At 41.2% G+C, this 18,279-nt stretch overlaps 1 protein-coding gene across 3 annotated transcripts in view; it reads right to left on the reverse strand.

Moving 5' to 3' along the window:
• The window catches only part of LOC147113393 (uncharacterized), a 374,107-nt gene that overhangs the window by 159,632 nt on the left and 196,196 nt on the right, over window positions 1-18,279 (reverse strand). For all 3 annotated transcript variants that reach the window (XR_015079196.1, XM_085994401.1, XM_085994400.1), the window contains one exon: window positions 7,386-7,482. Coding sequence is in view for 2 of the 3 variants with exons in the window: in XM_085994401.1 (XP_085850527.1) it covers window positions 7,386-7,482 (97 nt within the window). In the remaining variant the exon portion in view is untranslated. The remainder of the gene's footprint in view (window positions 1-7,385; window positions 7,483-18,279) is intronic.

An 18,279-nucleotide genomic window follows, 5' to 3' on the forward strand; every position in this document is an offset into this window, starting at 1 on the left:
TATATTACAACCACAGTAACCATTACAATGAAATGCCTTGGTTGGGTCAGTATTGAAAATGTAGCCACACTGGGACTGGCCGTCAAAGTGCCAAATACACACTGCGAGTATACAATTGGAGTTTTAATAGCTCCTTTCTTGTGACTTTTCCCACTGCTGCTATGACGATCATTTGCAGCTTGAACTCTGATTCATTTACTCCATTAAAACTGTAACAGGATATGATGAAGAAACCTAATAAACAACTAGGGGTACGTGGATCTGGGCTTCTGCCACGTCAGCGATTGTTTTAGCTCTCAGCTGCACCTCATGCCAAAACAATCCCTGGGGTGGTAAAACCCCAATCTGTGTACGGTTTGTCGTTCCATTATTATTGCCTAATTAAATGATGATTTAAAGCATATGGTACATCTGTTAGTGTCTATTTTTATTATCCCCTTGGACTAAGATGGAAATTGCGATTGGCTGAAGAAGTGTGGTGTGTGAGAAAGTGCTTGTTACTATTTCCTGCTAATTGAAGTCAGCGAGAAACTAAGCAGAGGCCATTACCTGGTCTTGTCACAAGGCACAGGCTAGCGCGTTGGCAATGCCACAGCAAAGCTTTTCGTTAAGCATCCTATAAGCCAGATATGCTGCACAATTTGTATTGATGCAAAGCAGGTTTTGGCTGCATATGGATGCAAGCTGCCCTGAGCAATTTGGGTGTGAAATTGTCCAAATTGAATTTAGGCAAATGGTACAAGAGTACCTTGAGGAGGTGGTCTGAGACTGCTTTTGGCTTCTCAGGTGGTGCAAAGCAAGGTTTCAAAATGATCCCACACAGTCCGTCATCTATTTTTTTAACCTTAAGATGTAACTGTTATTTGGATGCTTTCTCCATGTTCCCCAACCATAGTGATGCTGGTCTGGTAGTATGGCTTAGCTCTGGCAAGCTTGAATCGCTCGAAACAGGCACCAGTCTTGCAATGGTCCCTGTGATGCCTTTCAAGTAACATAAAGCATACACCGATTTTTTTAATAAAGTAGAGAGATTTAAATCCAAGGGTGAAATAAAACAAAAACTGACTACTGCACAATCCACAATGTGAACAGGAGTTCCTCAGTTTACGGAGGTGATGAGGAATGTGTAGAAACATGTTCAACCTTTTGCTTTAGGCATTATAACCCACATTCAGTCACTCCAGCAATGCTTGGCTCAATAGATAGATATACTCAACTGCAGTCAGTATTTGGATTTTGTTTGAGGGTTTTTTTTGTGTAAAACTAAATGGGAAAATTCACTGGCACCGATTTCAACTTCAACATAAACTACTTGTTACTGTCAGAAAGGCACGCAAAGATCAAATGGTTCTTCTAAGGCCATTTTTCCACAGGACATTGCCTGAAACATAGGTTATTTATGCTCTAAATCTTTGAACAAGTGGAGTCTACCTCAAGGCATTGAATGTTATGTGGCTACCTGTTCAGCGAACAATGACCTGTAACCCATTACAGGTGTCTGTGTTACTGCAGCCTCCATTGTTGCTTTAGAAAAACAAATAATGTTAATTAAAAAAAAAGTTTCATTGTGCCAATTCACAGTTCATATTTCTGATGCACAGTGAGGTTGATTATGCAAGACCATTGCTTCAGAGTCACTGGCCATCCCTGCATACAAATCAGCTGACCTTAACGCATAATAGGAAGCCAGATTATTCACATTATTTGATGGCGTTCGGATGACGTGCTGGGAGCCCCACGGAGATTGGGAGACCATAATGTTGGGCACCAGTGACAATGGAAGGGCTGCTGACTGCCTGTTTATTGCTGCCACTTTTGCCAAATTCCAGCTACTGAGATTTTAAGTCCCCTTGTAAGATTTGGCTGGTGAAGAACAAAGAAAAAACAGTGGTAATGAATAATGGTGGCCTATGTTAAGGAGAAAAATGCCAAGGATCAAATATTTTTACATTTCCCATTGGCTTTCCTTCTTCTTCTTCTTCTTATCGTGTCCATGGACAGTCTATACATAGCCCAGCCAGAACTGGACACATTTTTGCGCCTTGTTGTTGGATTCGGCAAGATCTGCAACAGTGCAGGGTTCCTCTAACGATGGGCATTGCAGGAGATGTTGTATAGTCTGTGCCTCAGTTCCACATTCACAAGTTGTCGGGCTGGTTGAATATCCCCATTTGCTTAGTGACACCTTTGAGCAACCTACACCAGTCCTAAGTCTGTTAAGGCACTTCCAGATTGCCCAGTTGCAATTAGCTCCTGGGGGAAGGCTTTCATCAGGTAAAATTTCCATCGCTGGGGGTTGTTCAAGACTGGCGAGCCGGTCTTTCCACAAGGCGATGCGGGCTTCAGATGAGGTTGATTGTAATGGAACAACACTGTTCATGAAGCTCTTCCTTGACTTTAGGCGGCTGGGTGTAGGTGTATGACAATGCAGAGGGTGCCTCTCATCTGATGTTTGACAGAGTCGCTCTTTCTTGCTGGCTACCGTTCTTCTTATATCGGGGGAGCGATACCTGCCAGGATATATAGGCTGTTGGTGTTTGTTGGTTTTAAGCAACCTGTGATAAATCGGCAGCTTGCATTCAGAACGGCTTTCCTTGAAATGTCCAAATTGAAAATCACTTCTGGGGTCTGAATGAGTCTTGAGCACATTTTGTGCACAGACTCCCAGCAAGCTACGTGCTGGACAGCTGTATTGGGGTAAGATAGGAGTCCATTAATACACGGAGACGACACCCAATATGCTTCCGCGCAATGGGCATTGGCCATTGTGTTATTGGCCACAGTATCTTAACCTTCTAGTGACGATTTTTAAGAGGCTTTAATACAATTTTTCATTCTGTAAACTAATATTATTCTAGGTAGTTTTAACAAAAAACTTAGGCAAGAAGTTGCTTTGGAGATGACAATTATGCAACAAAATATAATATAATGAAATGTTCTTGTTAAAAGGAACAGGGATTCCATTAATAAAATGGCGTGTACATAGTGAGAAATGAGTTGAGTGGCTTAAAGGGAAACATTTCAATATAAAGTTCTTGCTGTTGTTGATTTTCACGTGCTTGATATTTCTACCATCCTATCAGACTCTAAACTTTGACGCAGCCCTCCAAAAATTGTTCTGCATCGATAATGTGGTCAGTAGAGACGACTTTAGAAAAAGATCTCTTTGGCAAAGCACAACAGCCCTGTAATCAATATGAACTTGTAATAATTGCAATGTGTTTGCGTGGATTTCAAACTTATATTTTCTTCACATTCTCGCTCTTTAAATTCTCTTTATTGTGTTTACATAGGTAAGGGCTAGTAGTGCTGGAGAATAGAACACTTTCCCCATGATTTTGCATCCAATGTCAGCATCAAGCACTCCCAGGTTAGATATAACCCCTATTACATTTTTACTCATTTTTTTCCCACCCCTTTGTTTTGGGTTTTCCCTCCCCCCCCCTTTTCCTCTTTGTTTTTCTCTCTCCCACATGGCAGCTGTCTCTCATTCTGCCAGCGCATTTGACACCTAATCTGAGCCGTCTTTTGTCTCTTTACTAGTCCTATCACCATCTCGTCTTGTTTTGAATACCTCTTAATGTCTATTCACTTCTTTTGTTCCCTCCCCAGCCCTGCCTTTTGATTTATTTCATTTCCTTTCCAGTTTTGAAAAAGGGTTTGACCCGAAACGTCGACTCTAATTTCTCTCCACGGATGTTGCCTGGCCTGCTGAGTTTTTCCAGCATTTTCTGTTGTTATTTTAGATATAACACTGTCTGGCTTTTACTCTGCTCTACTCTGTGCAGCAATGGGATTTTTTTTCACCTCCCATAACTCAAAGAAAGACTGCAAATTTAGTACCAAATTATGCAATTTTGTGCTTTAGATTCACGTCCACCATCAACTGTGTTTATGCCACTCAAAATCATTTGACTTCGGACTTTTGCAACCACCAGAAAAGAGATTTTCAACCCATCCTTCTGTACTTAATTTGGACCTAAGTCCAGAGATAAAAAGGCAGTGTCTAAAGCACTTAGTCACACTTTCCTCCATTCCTTGTATTTTAATTCTTCTTTAACAGGACTCTTGCATTGCATTTATCTTATAGTGCTGATACTGGAGGGAGCCCGACTGTAATATAAAGGGAGTGTATAACCTCAAGATGTGCATTCTACCTGCACTGTAAATATAAACAGTTACCACTGGCGCATTCTGCCGCTGTATTCTGGACTTGGGCAGGCTGGATTTTCAACCTGCGCATCCAGCACGTCAGCACTACAACATCAAGGCTGCAGCCAGGAAATTTAAAGTCGCGATTGTGACTGAGCATAATTATGTCTGTGCATTCTTCCATGTGCGCAATTCTTTTAGTATTGCTGACGATGCTTTGAAATCTGTGCCACAAGGTGAACAAAACAAATTTCACAACACCAAACAGCCTTGAATATTACAGAGCAATCTTTTTTTGACACTGTGGCAATATTTCAACTGAAACTCCTTTGAACACATTTCCAGTATCATATTCCATCAGCACCAATCGCGATAGACTATATTATACCACAGGTGTGCTGACAAAACGCAGTTAATGAGCAACATTTTTTTTAAATTTCATGGCGATTGAGCAGGATATGCTAACTAACACTTTCCTGTGCCATGTTCCTGGTCCCACATTGTGAGTGAGACCCGAATGAGGAAATACTGCCAACTGGCATCATTTTCAACCGCAAAAAAACAGAATCTAAAAGCACAAGGTTAAATTAACAGCTTCCACATTATATTACTTAATCCCGCTCCTCCTCAAGTGACACGGCTTCCAGTTTGAGCTACACCTGCTCTGTGCCGCAAAAACACTCCCCCCAACAATACCCACAGCCACTGACAAGTATATCAATGGCTTATACAAATGCAAGTCAAAAACAGATGACTGAAAAATGCAGTCCCAGCTCAGGAAAGAATCCATCATTATATTTAATCTTCTCTTCCACTCATTTCAACCACGGGGGTGTCCTGCAATACATGCCATGGCCTTTTACCCAATTTTCTCAATTAAAAGCAAATATGAAGAGACCCTCATTCCTAGGAGTGCACGCCACGTTGAACAAGTCTAGCATTTCCAGCAATGATCCCAGACCATACAACACATCGCACTGCAGTCTTTCACTGTCTATGAAAGTAACTGATTCAAATATTCTCTGCATTCAGGTTTTTTTTTTAAAAAAAAAGACACAATATACAATAAATATTATTAAGAGTACAAACAGAATGTCAATTGTTTCAGAGTGGGATATGGAAAAGATTTATGGAGTTAATAACCTGCAGAACATGTAACTTGAGCTATGAGGTCATTTAGCCACAGACTTTTTCCACCTCCATTCTGAAACATATGGGATCGTCTATTTACTGAACAGTAATAGTACCTCCACTGTGACAACAGCTTCCTTGCAATGTCAAAAAATTAATAGCCTTCAGTGTATTTCGATATGATTTGAAGCAAGTTTGCAATAAATTTTGCAGAAGTTGTGATGATCGCATTTCCTCTGTTTTATATGTATGGTACATAGTGGAGAGCATAACTCACTCCTCATTTATGTGGTCTTCCCTTTTTAAGCTATACATTGCAAATTTCATTGCCCTACACTGTATACCTCCACAGATGAGTCTGCAAAGTCCCTATAGTTGGCATTGCTCAACATGGTGTATATGTGTTAATAATCTAGCATAAAAGTTATTTGTATTTGAAACTTAAGGAACGGTTTAGGTAGTTATTTAGTACTGGCTAGAGATGGGTCAGGATTGTGTTGCACAGGGTAGAACACACCCCTAGACAGAGAAGTAGGTTTCGTAAACCCAAGTACTGTAATACATTTTTTTTTTCAGAAAAGCTTTAAAATCTTTTGTGCCTGTGTTGTGACCATGTTGAACTCACTGTGCTAAAAAATTCATGAACAGCATTGCTTTAGGATCTATTACAATGCTCTTATATGAAGCAGAAGTCAGAAATGAAATATAAGGCCTGAAGGTTTTTCACCAGGATCATACACGATATCTAATAACTTCATTCATTGGCATAACTATTGTCCCAATATTTTCAGTTTATTCATATTGTTATGCAAAGGTGTAATCATTAAACCATTGCATTCTTCTGGGAAATTCTGAGTCTTGGGGGAATTAAAATGATTCCAAGTTACACTGGTGTCACTATTTCATTATTTTGTGGGATGAAGCAAAGCTTCTTTACCATTCTGGGCACCTACTCATTTCTGAAACATGATTTTTTTTCTTTATTTCTCATGCGCATAAAATACAAATGACTTTTTAACCTGTCGTGCCTAAGTTCTATGGGAGTGAGTGTTATCTACTTCCCTTTCCACACCCCCACTCAATTTTTTAACCACATCACCTATGACACACATGCTTTAGTGCATCTTCTGTAAAGGCTATAATAAAGAAGAACAGATGAAAAAAGCACCAGTCAGACATTTAAGTTGAAATGTAAACAGAAGGGGATAGTGTCAGACTGGCTGAAGCACCGAACGCTAACCTTATGTCAAAGTAATAGACTGGCTTGAGATCTGTAAATAATGAGACCGTTAATGCCACGGCACCCTGTTTTTGCTGGCTTATTGGTGTTCTTCACATCTTCACCCCTGCTCAAGAGCTATCCCGCACAGACAAGACCACTGTGCTAATCCCACCAAGGGAATCAGGTGAGAAGGTTGGAAGTGATCTATTATATTGGGCTCCGCAGCTCTGGGTTTTTTGAAATATTCTTTTCATTGTATCGTACATCATGTTTCATAGAAATCAGCTTTCGTGTGAGCACTTAACCCAATGTGCAGCTGTTAATTTTCTTGACAGGATTAAAAAAAATGAAATATTATCATCTACACATTGTTTGTGATCCCTTTCCCCTCTCTGGTTTCAAAATTAAATTAGACAGAGCAGATGTGACAAGTGAGATGAAGGTTGGTTTGTATTACATTTGATTTTTTTGATGCACTCTCAATTTCTGCTTTGTATTGCAAATTTCTGACACAGTCCCTCCCACCTGACTCTGAATTGGAATCTGATACAGAAAGCTTCTTTTAAAAAAAAAAAATGTCAAGGGGTTGTTGATAAGTTTACATTTTGACAGTTTAAAATTTTCCTTTGATTTCGGACATGGATTTCAAGTTCTCATGTCATCTGGCCTTGGAAAAAAAAAACTTCAAGAGTTGTCTCCCCAACCAATTTGTATGTGTTCAAGGCTACAATGAGTTATATCGCCCTCAAGTTGCTGTATAGACTGGCTGCCCTGGAGACCATGCTTGAGGGCTAACACCTGTTAGCTGCACAGACCCAATGAAAAAAAAATCTTCATTAACTCGAGAAATCAAAGCTTAAGGATAAAAATATAATTTTACCTCTTCCTAATCCTGAGCTTCCAGAAGTGACCTTTGACACAGGAGCTTGTGTGGTATGTGGTGCAGATTTCACAGATTTTTCTTCATCTTGTCTTTCCTTTCAGAACAAAGAAATCAGAGAAACGGTGGTGAAAGTAGCCAACAGTCTTGTCCAGCAGAGAACAGAGCATCCACTACAAGCTTGTGAAAAAAAATACATATTAATTCTACTTACTTGAGGCTTTATTGAGTTAAACTGACAAGTAATAATTAAGAGACTAAACACCAGCATCGAAATTGAGCAGTAAATGTGGCCACACAGAATGCTGGAGCAGCCTTCCAAAACCCTAGGGTGGGTTGGGAGAGGTCACTGGTCAGGGTAATTTCAGGAAAAGCTAATTTCTCAACTACCTTCAGCAGGTGGCATGGCACTCAATGACTATTTACTGAAACTGGACCAAGGAAGTTTTAAAAAAAAACAAAGGTCATGACAGACAGGAAGAAATGGAGAAACAAAATCCTCTCATCTATTTCTTTAAATGACTGCATGAAAAAGCCAATGACATGAAGGAAAATGGACGGAGAGGAGAGGGCACTGAATCAAACAGCTAGCAGAAAGTCTCAGACGCCAAAATGAATGAGCCAAATTGCTTAGGAAGCTAAATAAACAAACGGTACAAGGCACACAAACAGGGACTGCTACACCTGCGGGAAATGCAAGTTTATCTGAAATGTGTTTCATCCCCTGTCAAACCATTTTCTTTTAAAAACCCAAAGGTGACCATGTTAACCAGTGCAGCTGGTGACACTGCTCCCTGCAGCAAGGTCAAAAAGGAGTAAAGTGAACAGAGTAAGTATTGTCTTTCCAACACACAGCAAAAAACATAGCAGGGAGCACTTTTAAAGCACAGCTGTGGTCACGTTTCCTTGCCAGTGACATTGATCAGATTCACACAACACCGTAGACAACTCTTTAATTATTCAGGTACCATCACAATTTCTGCTTTAATGTGTGAAAACATAGAGCGCGGTTGTTATTAAAACAAAAGGAATGGGCGGGCAATGAGTAATCTAAATTTCCGCCAGCTTGATGATCAGTGTTGACTTATCTTACGTCTGGGTAATTTGATTAGAATAAAGATCCAAACATGCTTACTGACACTGGGATCTTCGCATCTGTTATCGAAGATTTGATTAGCTCTGCACAAAGTGCAAGATTAAACTCGCTGGTTAGTGAAATTCAAGCCATCTGCATTATAGATCAACATCAAGAGGGATAATTCTACTTTTTCCAAATGAGTAAATCCAACCTATATTAAAAAAGAATTAATTAATAATGAGTTTCAGGTAGGCAAAATTTGGCATCTGTGCTTGGGATTACAATATCAAAGCGCACTGCAGAAACTCTTGTAGTCTTTATTAAGATTTAACTCAATTTAAACATCAGTTTTAGACCAATTTCCTTTCATGAATTAATAAAAGTCCCAAGATTTTGCAAATTATTGTTTCATAATTCATTACCAGCCAGCATTTAAAGAATGACTGGTAGCTAATAAGATATTGGGCTACCCATTGTCTGTAATTTTAAAGACTTAAAAAAGTCAATATGCATTTCTAATAAATTACTAATATGATCCAAGTGACAATATTCTTAAAGCCATTTTTATAATTTTATATTGCTGCATGTATGTGTGCTGGGACCATGCACTGAATAATGGTCAGACTACATTGTTCTGTGCTTGGTGGTCCTGTTCCTGCAATCCAACAGTGTAGAATTATCTGTGTAATGGTTTCTTCATTCATGTGTTTTATTTATCCTCAAAACAACTTAAATATCTGTCATCTGATATGCCAAAACTGCAGAGCAGCCAGGAGCTCAGTCTGTCAGTGCACTATTGTTAAAATATTAAATGGTATAGAAAGGTAAACCCAGAATGTTATTTTAAGGTAAATCAGGCCAATATAACAAGAAAACATAAATTTAAATTGGCAAAAGATAAATTTAAGATTAATTTTTAAATACAATTTGTTTTTCAATAGGCCATTAATTGTAATAATCTATCAGTTAAGGTGGTGGAGTCAGAGATTAGGAGAGTTCAGCATTCAGCTGAGGTGGGTGAGCTGGAATACTAGAGAGATAGACGATGGCCTGACTAGCTTTTTTTCATCTTTGAATTTATCTTAAGTTTTTACTTGGGTGTTACAGGGTGTTAGGATAGTTGTTTTCTGGCAATAATTTGCCTTCAGAAAGTTATCAGCATCATCTGGGTCATCAGGGTGAGGCGCCTCCTGGAGGAATATATTAGAAGTTGAAGGAATCTGCACCACTTCTTTGTTCCTCCTTGTGGCTTGTTCCAGAGCTGCAATGATATAGGCCAAGTGCAACAAAAACAACCACCTTGCATTTATGTAACGCCTTTAACATAGTAACATGTCCCAAGGTGCTTCACAGTAACGTTCTCAGACAAAATTTGACACCGAGCCACATCAGGAGATAATTAGGACAGGTGGTCACAGAGGTAGGGTTTAAGGAGCGTCTTAAAGGAGGATAGGTGGAGAGGCGAGATACTCGTGTCCGTGTGTGTGCCCGTCCCCCCCCCCCCCATCGTATGGCTTGTGTGAGTCCATAAAATTCCCCTGCTGTATAAGACTGACCACCCTATCAGTTGGTATAAAGATGGTCATGGCCACGGAAAGGCTGTTCACGTTGCAGCCTGTCCGACTGTTAATCGGCCCGTGAATCCTTCCACTACTTCACACTAGGGAGGAGTAAGAAGATACTGAAACAACACTAAGCATTTAGCATGACACTGACAATATTCCCCAAACCCAGCCCTGTTCTTGATCCCAAGTTTTGTACTCTTTTGACACCACCACCCATGTTCTTGACCGGTAAAGTACTGGCTTTGGAAGTGTTGACTACCTCCTATACTTAGTATGCATAAACATCCACACTGCCATAAGACCCTAAACAGATCTAACATTAACAATTTCCCTCTCCCAATACCACTTTCTCATGGGATTGTTAAATCTAATAATAAAACCTCAAAAACCAAAGCCCTAACTCTTCAAAGCAATGTGGCCTGTTCCAACTTCCCCAAAACATATGTGTTTATTGCCTGTTTCAATGCTTAGATATTCCAGCATCTCCTTTCTTCGCAACATGCACTATTCAGCCTCTTGTTACCTGATTTGTACACAGACACTTAAAAAGCACAATTAAGTTGCCTGGGAGTGAAGGGAAAGTAATTTTCTATGGCCACTTGAAGAAAGAAAAGGATTTTGTTTGTTTTTCTTTGAATGTCATTTAAGTGAAGATTACAAGACTAAATGTATTGCTCTGCTACCATGGCTGCTAAGAACTGGCATTTTGATATGGTACTCCATAGCAGCTGGATGGAAGTCTCAGGATGCTATTCTGTTGAGAGTTGGAGAGAAAGTTAATTTGAGTAACAAGTGTTACTGCGTAAAGATATGCATAAAACTAATTATATGAGTGCAGCATCATTACATTTATCAGATTTCTCAGTCTAGAAGGATGCCTACTTCCCGCCAGTTCCTTGATGTCTAAAAGCTGTATTATTGGACCTTGTTTCCAGGTGTTACCCTCTTTCATTGTCTAATGTATTTTTATTCCATTATGGCATCACAGAAGTATATTGGCCGGTATTTTCCGATGCCTACGGTACCCGTAGGGACATCAGAAATGCCGGTTTCAGGCATGCGAAGCCTTGCTCTTGACAGATCGGACGCCTGCCCTGGAGAAGGGCCTCTGCGGGCAGAGAGTTCCGCTTTCTGGAGAACCTCCGCCCGCAGAAAACCCGTAGAAATCTTACGCCTGGTAAAAGGCTTAAGGCCTGCTTTTACCAGCATAAGAGTTGAAAAAAGTAAAAAAATTAACTCATTTATAATTTAAAAATACTTTAAAAAAGGTAAGTTTATTTTTAGCCCCATAAAAACCTTTAATTATTTTTTTCAAAAAATTAAATTTTTGTTTAAAATATTTAATATATTGTAATTTTAACTCATTTTAAAAACGTGATGGTTTTTAAAAAATGTATTTAATGTTTTACTGTGTTTTTGGGGTGATCTCCATTCATATATTTGACGGGTCTATCTGTCAAAAGTATGAAGGGAGATTCCCTTCTCCTATTGGCTGGCCTGGCCCACGTGATCCCAGGGACGTTTGCGAACTGCCTGCGCCCCTGGGATACGTGGGCCCTGCGCATTTCGACTTTGGAGAGGCCCAGGAGCGGAAGTGTCCGGACCTCGGGAGCCCTTAGGTAGGTTCGCAGATTTTTTTCCGATAGGAGGCATCCGCACGCAGGAAGCCTCCCGTCGGAAATTACGGGCTATTATATCTGGTGTATTATATTTCTGGATACAGTAACAAGCTGAGATGGAATTTAGTGAGAGGTAGAAAGATGCTATAATTAGTGGTTATGGCCATTTGAAGTAGTTTAAATATTTTGATATAAAACGGGAAATAGCAAGACAATAACAAAATATTCGAGTTGGTAGCCTTTAGGGAACAGGCAATATTCCTGGCAGGTGAAGAAGGACTTGGGAGATAGCAATGGTTCAGACAACTATTTTGCTTGGTGATTCATGCGAGCATGAATTTTTTGACCATATCCACAGAAAAACAAAATTTAATTGAAGATAAATATTGAACTTCCATGATGACTAAGTTGGAAGCAAACTCTCCAATGTGATTGGTAGAGAAAATAGCAAGTAAAGTAATGGATATGTATGCATATTTGCCAAAACATTTTTTGGAGCAACAGGGATGAAGTGAGAACCTTAAAGAATGATAATGGGGATGAAACTGAGGATGAGCAGTGAATAAATAGTTAGTATACTTAATTCATACTTCATTGAAATATTAATGAAAGACTACAGCTTTACTGTGATGAAAACGATGCTTTCAAGTTTAAGGACTTTAACATCAATAAGATGAAACAGGTGGTAGTCCATGCAAGTAGGGGTCCTAATAACGTAGGTAGGCGCCCGATTGCAATTTTTAGAGAGACATATTTTAGATCACACGTTCCGCCCATGTGTACGCTGCTGGCTGATCAGGAAATGGCCACAAAAATGTTTAACACTTCTATTTCTGCGGAGCCGAAAAGAGCAAGAATGATTCTCCTGGCTGCTCAAAAATACGGAGGGCCTCTGCTGGCTCGGGCTCACCCCCCCCCCTCGGCCTCACCTCCGCCTCCCAAGACCTGCTTGCAAGCTGCCACCGGCATCCCAGACGGCTGAAATTCCTGTGACACGAAACCGGTGAGCCGCCTTGTGACGCCTGTTAGGGGTCCACAGCTCACTGGTCAGATTCAAAGCGATGCCTGGGCCACAACATCTGAGCCACCAGAACGGGCGGTCATGTTGGCCCGCTCCACTGGTCAGTCACACAAATGGTCAAAACTGCTAGCTTGTCTATGTGAATATTTAAATCCCTTTGTATGACTTTGGCTATAAAAGCCAAAAAGGGCCCACCTAAGATTAAAATGACACAACAAATCTATTTTTTACTGGAAATATTTGTAATTCTTTCATTAATATCTTTCACTTATGCTACTTTGAACGCCTTTCGTGACAATGGTGAGGAATACAATGCCACAACTTCATGTCCAACGAGAGAAAAAGCAAAAACAGTCCCAAAATGGGAGTCCACTGTTCTCTGATCTGTCCGAATGTGCTGATTATTGTCCTGCAATGTTGCACCTTTTATGTTCAATGTTCCTGTGATGTTACTCCACAAGGTTGTACATCTACTGGAAACACTCAGCAGGTCAGGCAGCATCGAAGAGAGGAGAAACAGTCAACGTTTCGAGTCAGGGTTCGACTCGAAACGTTGACTCTGTTTCTCCTCTCTTCGATGCTGCCTGACTTGCTGAGTGTTTCCAGCACTTTTTGTTGTTATTTCAGATTTCCAGCGTCCACGGTATTTTGCTATTGTTGCACATCTACTGTTCTGCATCATTAATGTTCTCCTCCTGTGCATCAAACTCTCCGAAACATAAAACCCGCAATGTTCAATGCGGATGAAAAATGTGGTGAAACGGTCAGCAGGAAAAATGGCACCTATCAGTAATTTTTGACAGACTTGGATGGTATAGTTTGGGCGATTTACAAACAGTGATGCACCATACAATGTCACTTTGAGCCCTGTTGATGGCAGTCATATTTATTTTTGTGCATGCTATGCAAAATATTAGATGGCCTGGGTGAAAACAGGAGAATTGTTAAGGGTGGTCTCCTCGCTATTTTAGAGCATTGGAACCATCTTTACTTATGCACGTACAGGCCCTACAATAATACACAAGCACAAGTGCTCTGCTGTTTAATATATATATTGGCCCGTATTTTCCGTTCGCAGGCCTCCCGCGGGTGGAGGCCTGCGATCTGGAAAAATCTGCGTCCTTACCCGAGGGCTCCCGGGACGCGCAAACTGCAAGTGCGCAGGGCCCACGTATCCCAGGGGTGCATGTAGTTCGCAGCGTCCCTGGGATCACGTGGGCCATGGGGAGCCAATCACTGAAGGGAATCTCCCTTCATACATTTGACAGGAAGACCTGTCAAATATATGAATGGAGATCACCCCAAAAACATAGTAAAACTTGAAATTACAATAAATTAAGTATTTTAAACAAAAATTTAATTTTTTGAAAAAAATAATTTAAGTATTTTACGGGGCTAAAAATAAACTTACCTTTTTTAAAAGTATTTTTAAATGATAAATCAGTGAAAATTAAAAAAAAAACTTTTTTCTACTCTTATCCTGGTAAAAGCAGGCCTTACACCTGCTTTTACTAGGCGTAAGAATTGTAAGGGTTTTCTGCAGGCGGAGGGTCTCCAAAAAGCGGAACTATCCGCCCGCAGAGGCCCTTCTCCAGGGCAGCCAGAGGATCTGTCAAGAGGATTCTTGACAGATCGGAAATGCCGGTTTTCAGCACATGCACTATGTGTGCCTGAAACCGGCATTTCCGATGTCCCTACAGGTGGGTACACAGCGCATACCCACCCATAGGGAACGGAATATCCGGCCCATTATATATATATATATATATAAAATATATTATACAGGAATCACCCAGGGAAGAGCAACAAACCTGCTGCCAATCACATGGTAGTGTAATCCTTCAGCCCTTACATAAAAAAGGCTTTTAATATTAAATTGTCCCATTTACATAACTTCACATAAAGTTCAGCGGCCTCCCACTGACAGAAATACATCTTCAGACCTGAAAACAATCCTGGCTGAATTAAAAATAAATAAACCTAAAGCAGAAAAATTCCTACTCTAGTAAAATATAAATGCAACTGAAATCCACAATACAAGCCAATTCGTGCCTCTTCCCTCTCATTCTTGCTCCAAATACATATATAGACTATTACAAAATGACTCTGAGGGGAGCACATACCAGACAACAACTACAACACACCAGCACCAGGTATGCAATAACCACAAGTCAACATATTTATAACTGATATACTGTACATACACAGTGTTATAAAATAATAAAGTATTCCCTGTAAAACAGAGCTGACCTATAGCTGGTGGTGACACAGTTTAAGCTGTGGACTGTGTCTTGTTTTGCACACTTTGTACAAAAATAATAAATTGCAAGACAACGGAGTATTACAGTTTAAACTCTTTTATGAAGCATCAGGTCTGTGAACTCAAACATACAGCACATTGTGGACAAGATGGAGTTAGGACCCTACAGATGCCTGCAGGCCAATGACAACTCAGCATGTGATCACATGTGAATATAATAGGTATTCCTTACAGATGCCTGCGGGCCAATGATAATTCAATATGCAAATGTTACATTCCCTTTCTTTTAAAAGAAAAATGTTATGCATTACTTTTAAACCTTTCTTCTACATAATGTTCTCGGTAGCATAAACATATAAGTAAACTCAGCATTTAACTAGCACTGAAAACATCTCAACGTTTCAATAACGATGTACAGTTTTTTTTTAGGGCAGTGATCCGCCTACACCCTTTGACAGTTCACAAGTCAAGGATAACTCTAGGCTTGACCTCTCGTCCCGACCTTGTGTGGTATGGAACTGAGCATACTCCTGAATCGGTCAACAATTCCGGTTCAGGTTTAGGTTCAGGTAAGTATGATGTGTTTTGTGTATTGCTCTGTTCATCACACTCTGTTGAACTGATCCTCTCGTTGGGATGACGGTGTTGTTCCTTGGTGTTCAGGAGGTGCCTGCGATTGCGGCGGTACATCTGTCCTTCTGGGGTGCGGACGTGATACGATCGCTCAGTGTCAGCTGGCTGGATGACGACTGCTGGCTTCCAGTAGTCATGCTCCTGGATTCTAACGGATTCTCCATTGTGCAGCGGCAGCAGTAGTCTAGCTGACCTGTCATAGTATCTCTTTTGGTGTTGCTGTCTCTACACGTTTTGCATGCACTTGTTTGCAGCTGACGACCTGCCAGGGCCTGTCTGGGATACGGTGAAGCATCATGGGCTCTTTGACATTTGATGGGTGGTGTTCTAGACAAATGGAACATTTTCCGACAATGTCCTCAATGCGCTTGCACATTCTGGGCCAAAAAATAATGTCACGTGCTCTTTGTTTGCATTTTTCCATGCCCATATGTCCAGCATGAATTTTTGTCAACATCTCTTCTCTGAGACTGGTAGGAATGATGATTTTCTCCCCTTTGAAGACGATTCTGTTGATTTGTGACAGTTCGGCTCTGTGGTTCCAGAATTCAGATATGCTCTGAGGGCATTTCCTCCTTTCCTCAGGCCATCCTTCATGTATGACTTTGCTCAGCAGTGTGAGTTGTGCATCTTTCTCTGTTCCTGCTCGGATCTCCTTCAGTTTTGAGTCACTCACAGGTAAGCTGTTGTACACCATGTGCACTTGCACATCCATGCCTTCACTGAGGCTGCTGTCCTGGTAGCTAAGAGACTTTCTGGAGAGCGTGTCTGCGACAGGAATGTCTTTGCCTGGACGGTGAATGACTGTGAAGTCGTACTTCTGTAGCTGAAGGATCGTTCTCTGTAGCCTTGGTGGGGCTGCGGCTAGTGGTTTCCTCATGATTGACTTGAGGGGCTTGTGGTCGGATTCCACAATGACTTGTCAGCCATAGACGTACTGGTGGAAACGCTTACATCCAAACAGAATTGCATATAGCTCTTTCTCGATTTGAGCATAGTTGATTTCACTGTCTGAGAGAGATCTGGAAGCGTAGCCGATGGGCTTTCCTTCTTGTAGTAGTACTGTGCCTAGTCCGTACTTTGACGCGTCCACTTGTAGTCTGAGCTCTTTGTTGGGGTCGAAGTAGGCAAGAACTGGTCCTGGTTCTCTGGTGATTAGGTCTTTCATTTTCTGAAATGCTGTGTCATGTTGTTTGTCCCACAGGAACTCATTGGATTGTTTGAGCAACTGACGCATGGGTGCGTTGATTTCGGAGAGGCTCGGGGCAAACTTGGCTAAATAGTTAACCATGCCTAGTACTGTCTCTAGCTCTGCACGGTTCTTCGGCGGCTCCATCTTCTTGATGGCGGAGATTTTCTCTGGATCCGGCTTAATGCCATCAGTTGAGAGGCGATGCCCGAAATAACTGATCTCGGTGGATCCGATTATGCTTTTCTCGGGGTTGAGCCGGATACCTTTCTCCCGTGATCTTTGTAGCATCGCACGGAGGTTCCTGTCATGTTCCTCTCTATTCCTGCCATAGATGAGGATGTCGTCTACGATTGCGACTACTCCGTCGAGGCCTTCATAGGTTTCGTCGATCTTCCGCTGGAATTCATCCTGAGCTGAGATAAGACCAAATGGTAAACGCAGAAATCGGTAGTGTCCAAATGGTGTGTTGAACGTTGTTAGCTTAGATGACTTTTCCGTGAGCTTGATAGTCCAGTATCCTGATCGTGCGTCCATTACACTGAAGTAACATGCTCCCACTAGCTTGGGTGTGATGTTATCTAACGTTAGTAGAGGGTAGTGAGGGCGTTTGATAGCCTTGTTCAAATCTCTGGAGTCGAGACAGACTCTGAGCTTGCCTGTATGTGGTTTCTCAACCACTACTAACGCGTTGACCCACTCTGTCAGTTCTGTTTCCCGGACGATGATTTCTGTATTCTCTATGCTCTGCAGCTCCTCCTTTAGGCGACTACGTAGAGCAAGGGGTATCCTTCTCGGTAGGCAAACCACAGGGGTTGCTGCTGGGTCAAGGTGAATAGTGCATTCACCTGGGAATAGTCCGATTCCTTTGAAAACGTCAGCAAACTCCTCCATGACTGTCTGTTTCTCTCTGTCTGCTTCTCAACTGGTGCTGTCAATGATAGCACTAGCTTGATGAGGTCCATGTCTAAACATGCCTTTCGACCTAGTACTGGAGGTGCTTGAGTGTCAACAATGTAAAAGTCCAACATCATGTCGCTTTCTTTGTACTTGCATTTCATCATGCATGTGCCTTTTACAATGAGCTGCTCACCCCCATAGCTGGTCAGTCTGCGTGAGGTGGGCTGTAGCTCACACTCATCCTTCAAGCTGTGATACTCACTCAGAGGAATTACATTAACCTGAGCTCCAGTGTCTAATTTAAACCTAAGCTCTGTGCCCTGTTTTCCTATCTCAATATCGGCAAAGGCTTGCTCAGTCTCTGAAATCTGTTTTTTCTGTGACACAGAATCAATAAACAGTTCTTCTGCATTTGGCTCTCTATCTGGCATTTGGCTGTCACTCACTGTGTGTACTGCTTTTCTGAAAACAGTCCTGCAAACTTTAGCAAAGTGGTTCCGTTTACCACATTTAGCACATTGTTTTCCTTTGGCAGGGCAATGCTCCTTTTCTCCATGCATCTTGTTTCCACAATATCCACAGTTTTTGAAGCGTTTTATGTCTGTGTCGCCCACTTTTAGAATTCTCTC

The sequence above is a fragment of the Somniosus microcephalus genome, chromosome 8, assembly GCF_052327205.1.
Source record: "Somniosus microcephalus isolate GS21.2 chromosome 8, FLI_Smic_1.0, whole genome shotgun sequence".
Classification (NCBI taxonomy): Eukaryota; Metazoa; Chordata; class Chondrichthyes; order Squaliformes; family Somniosidae; genus Somniosus; species Somniosus microcephalus.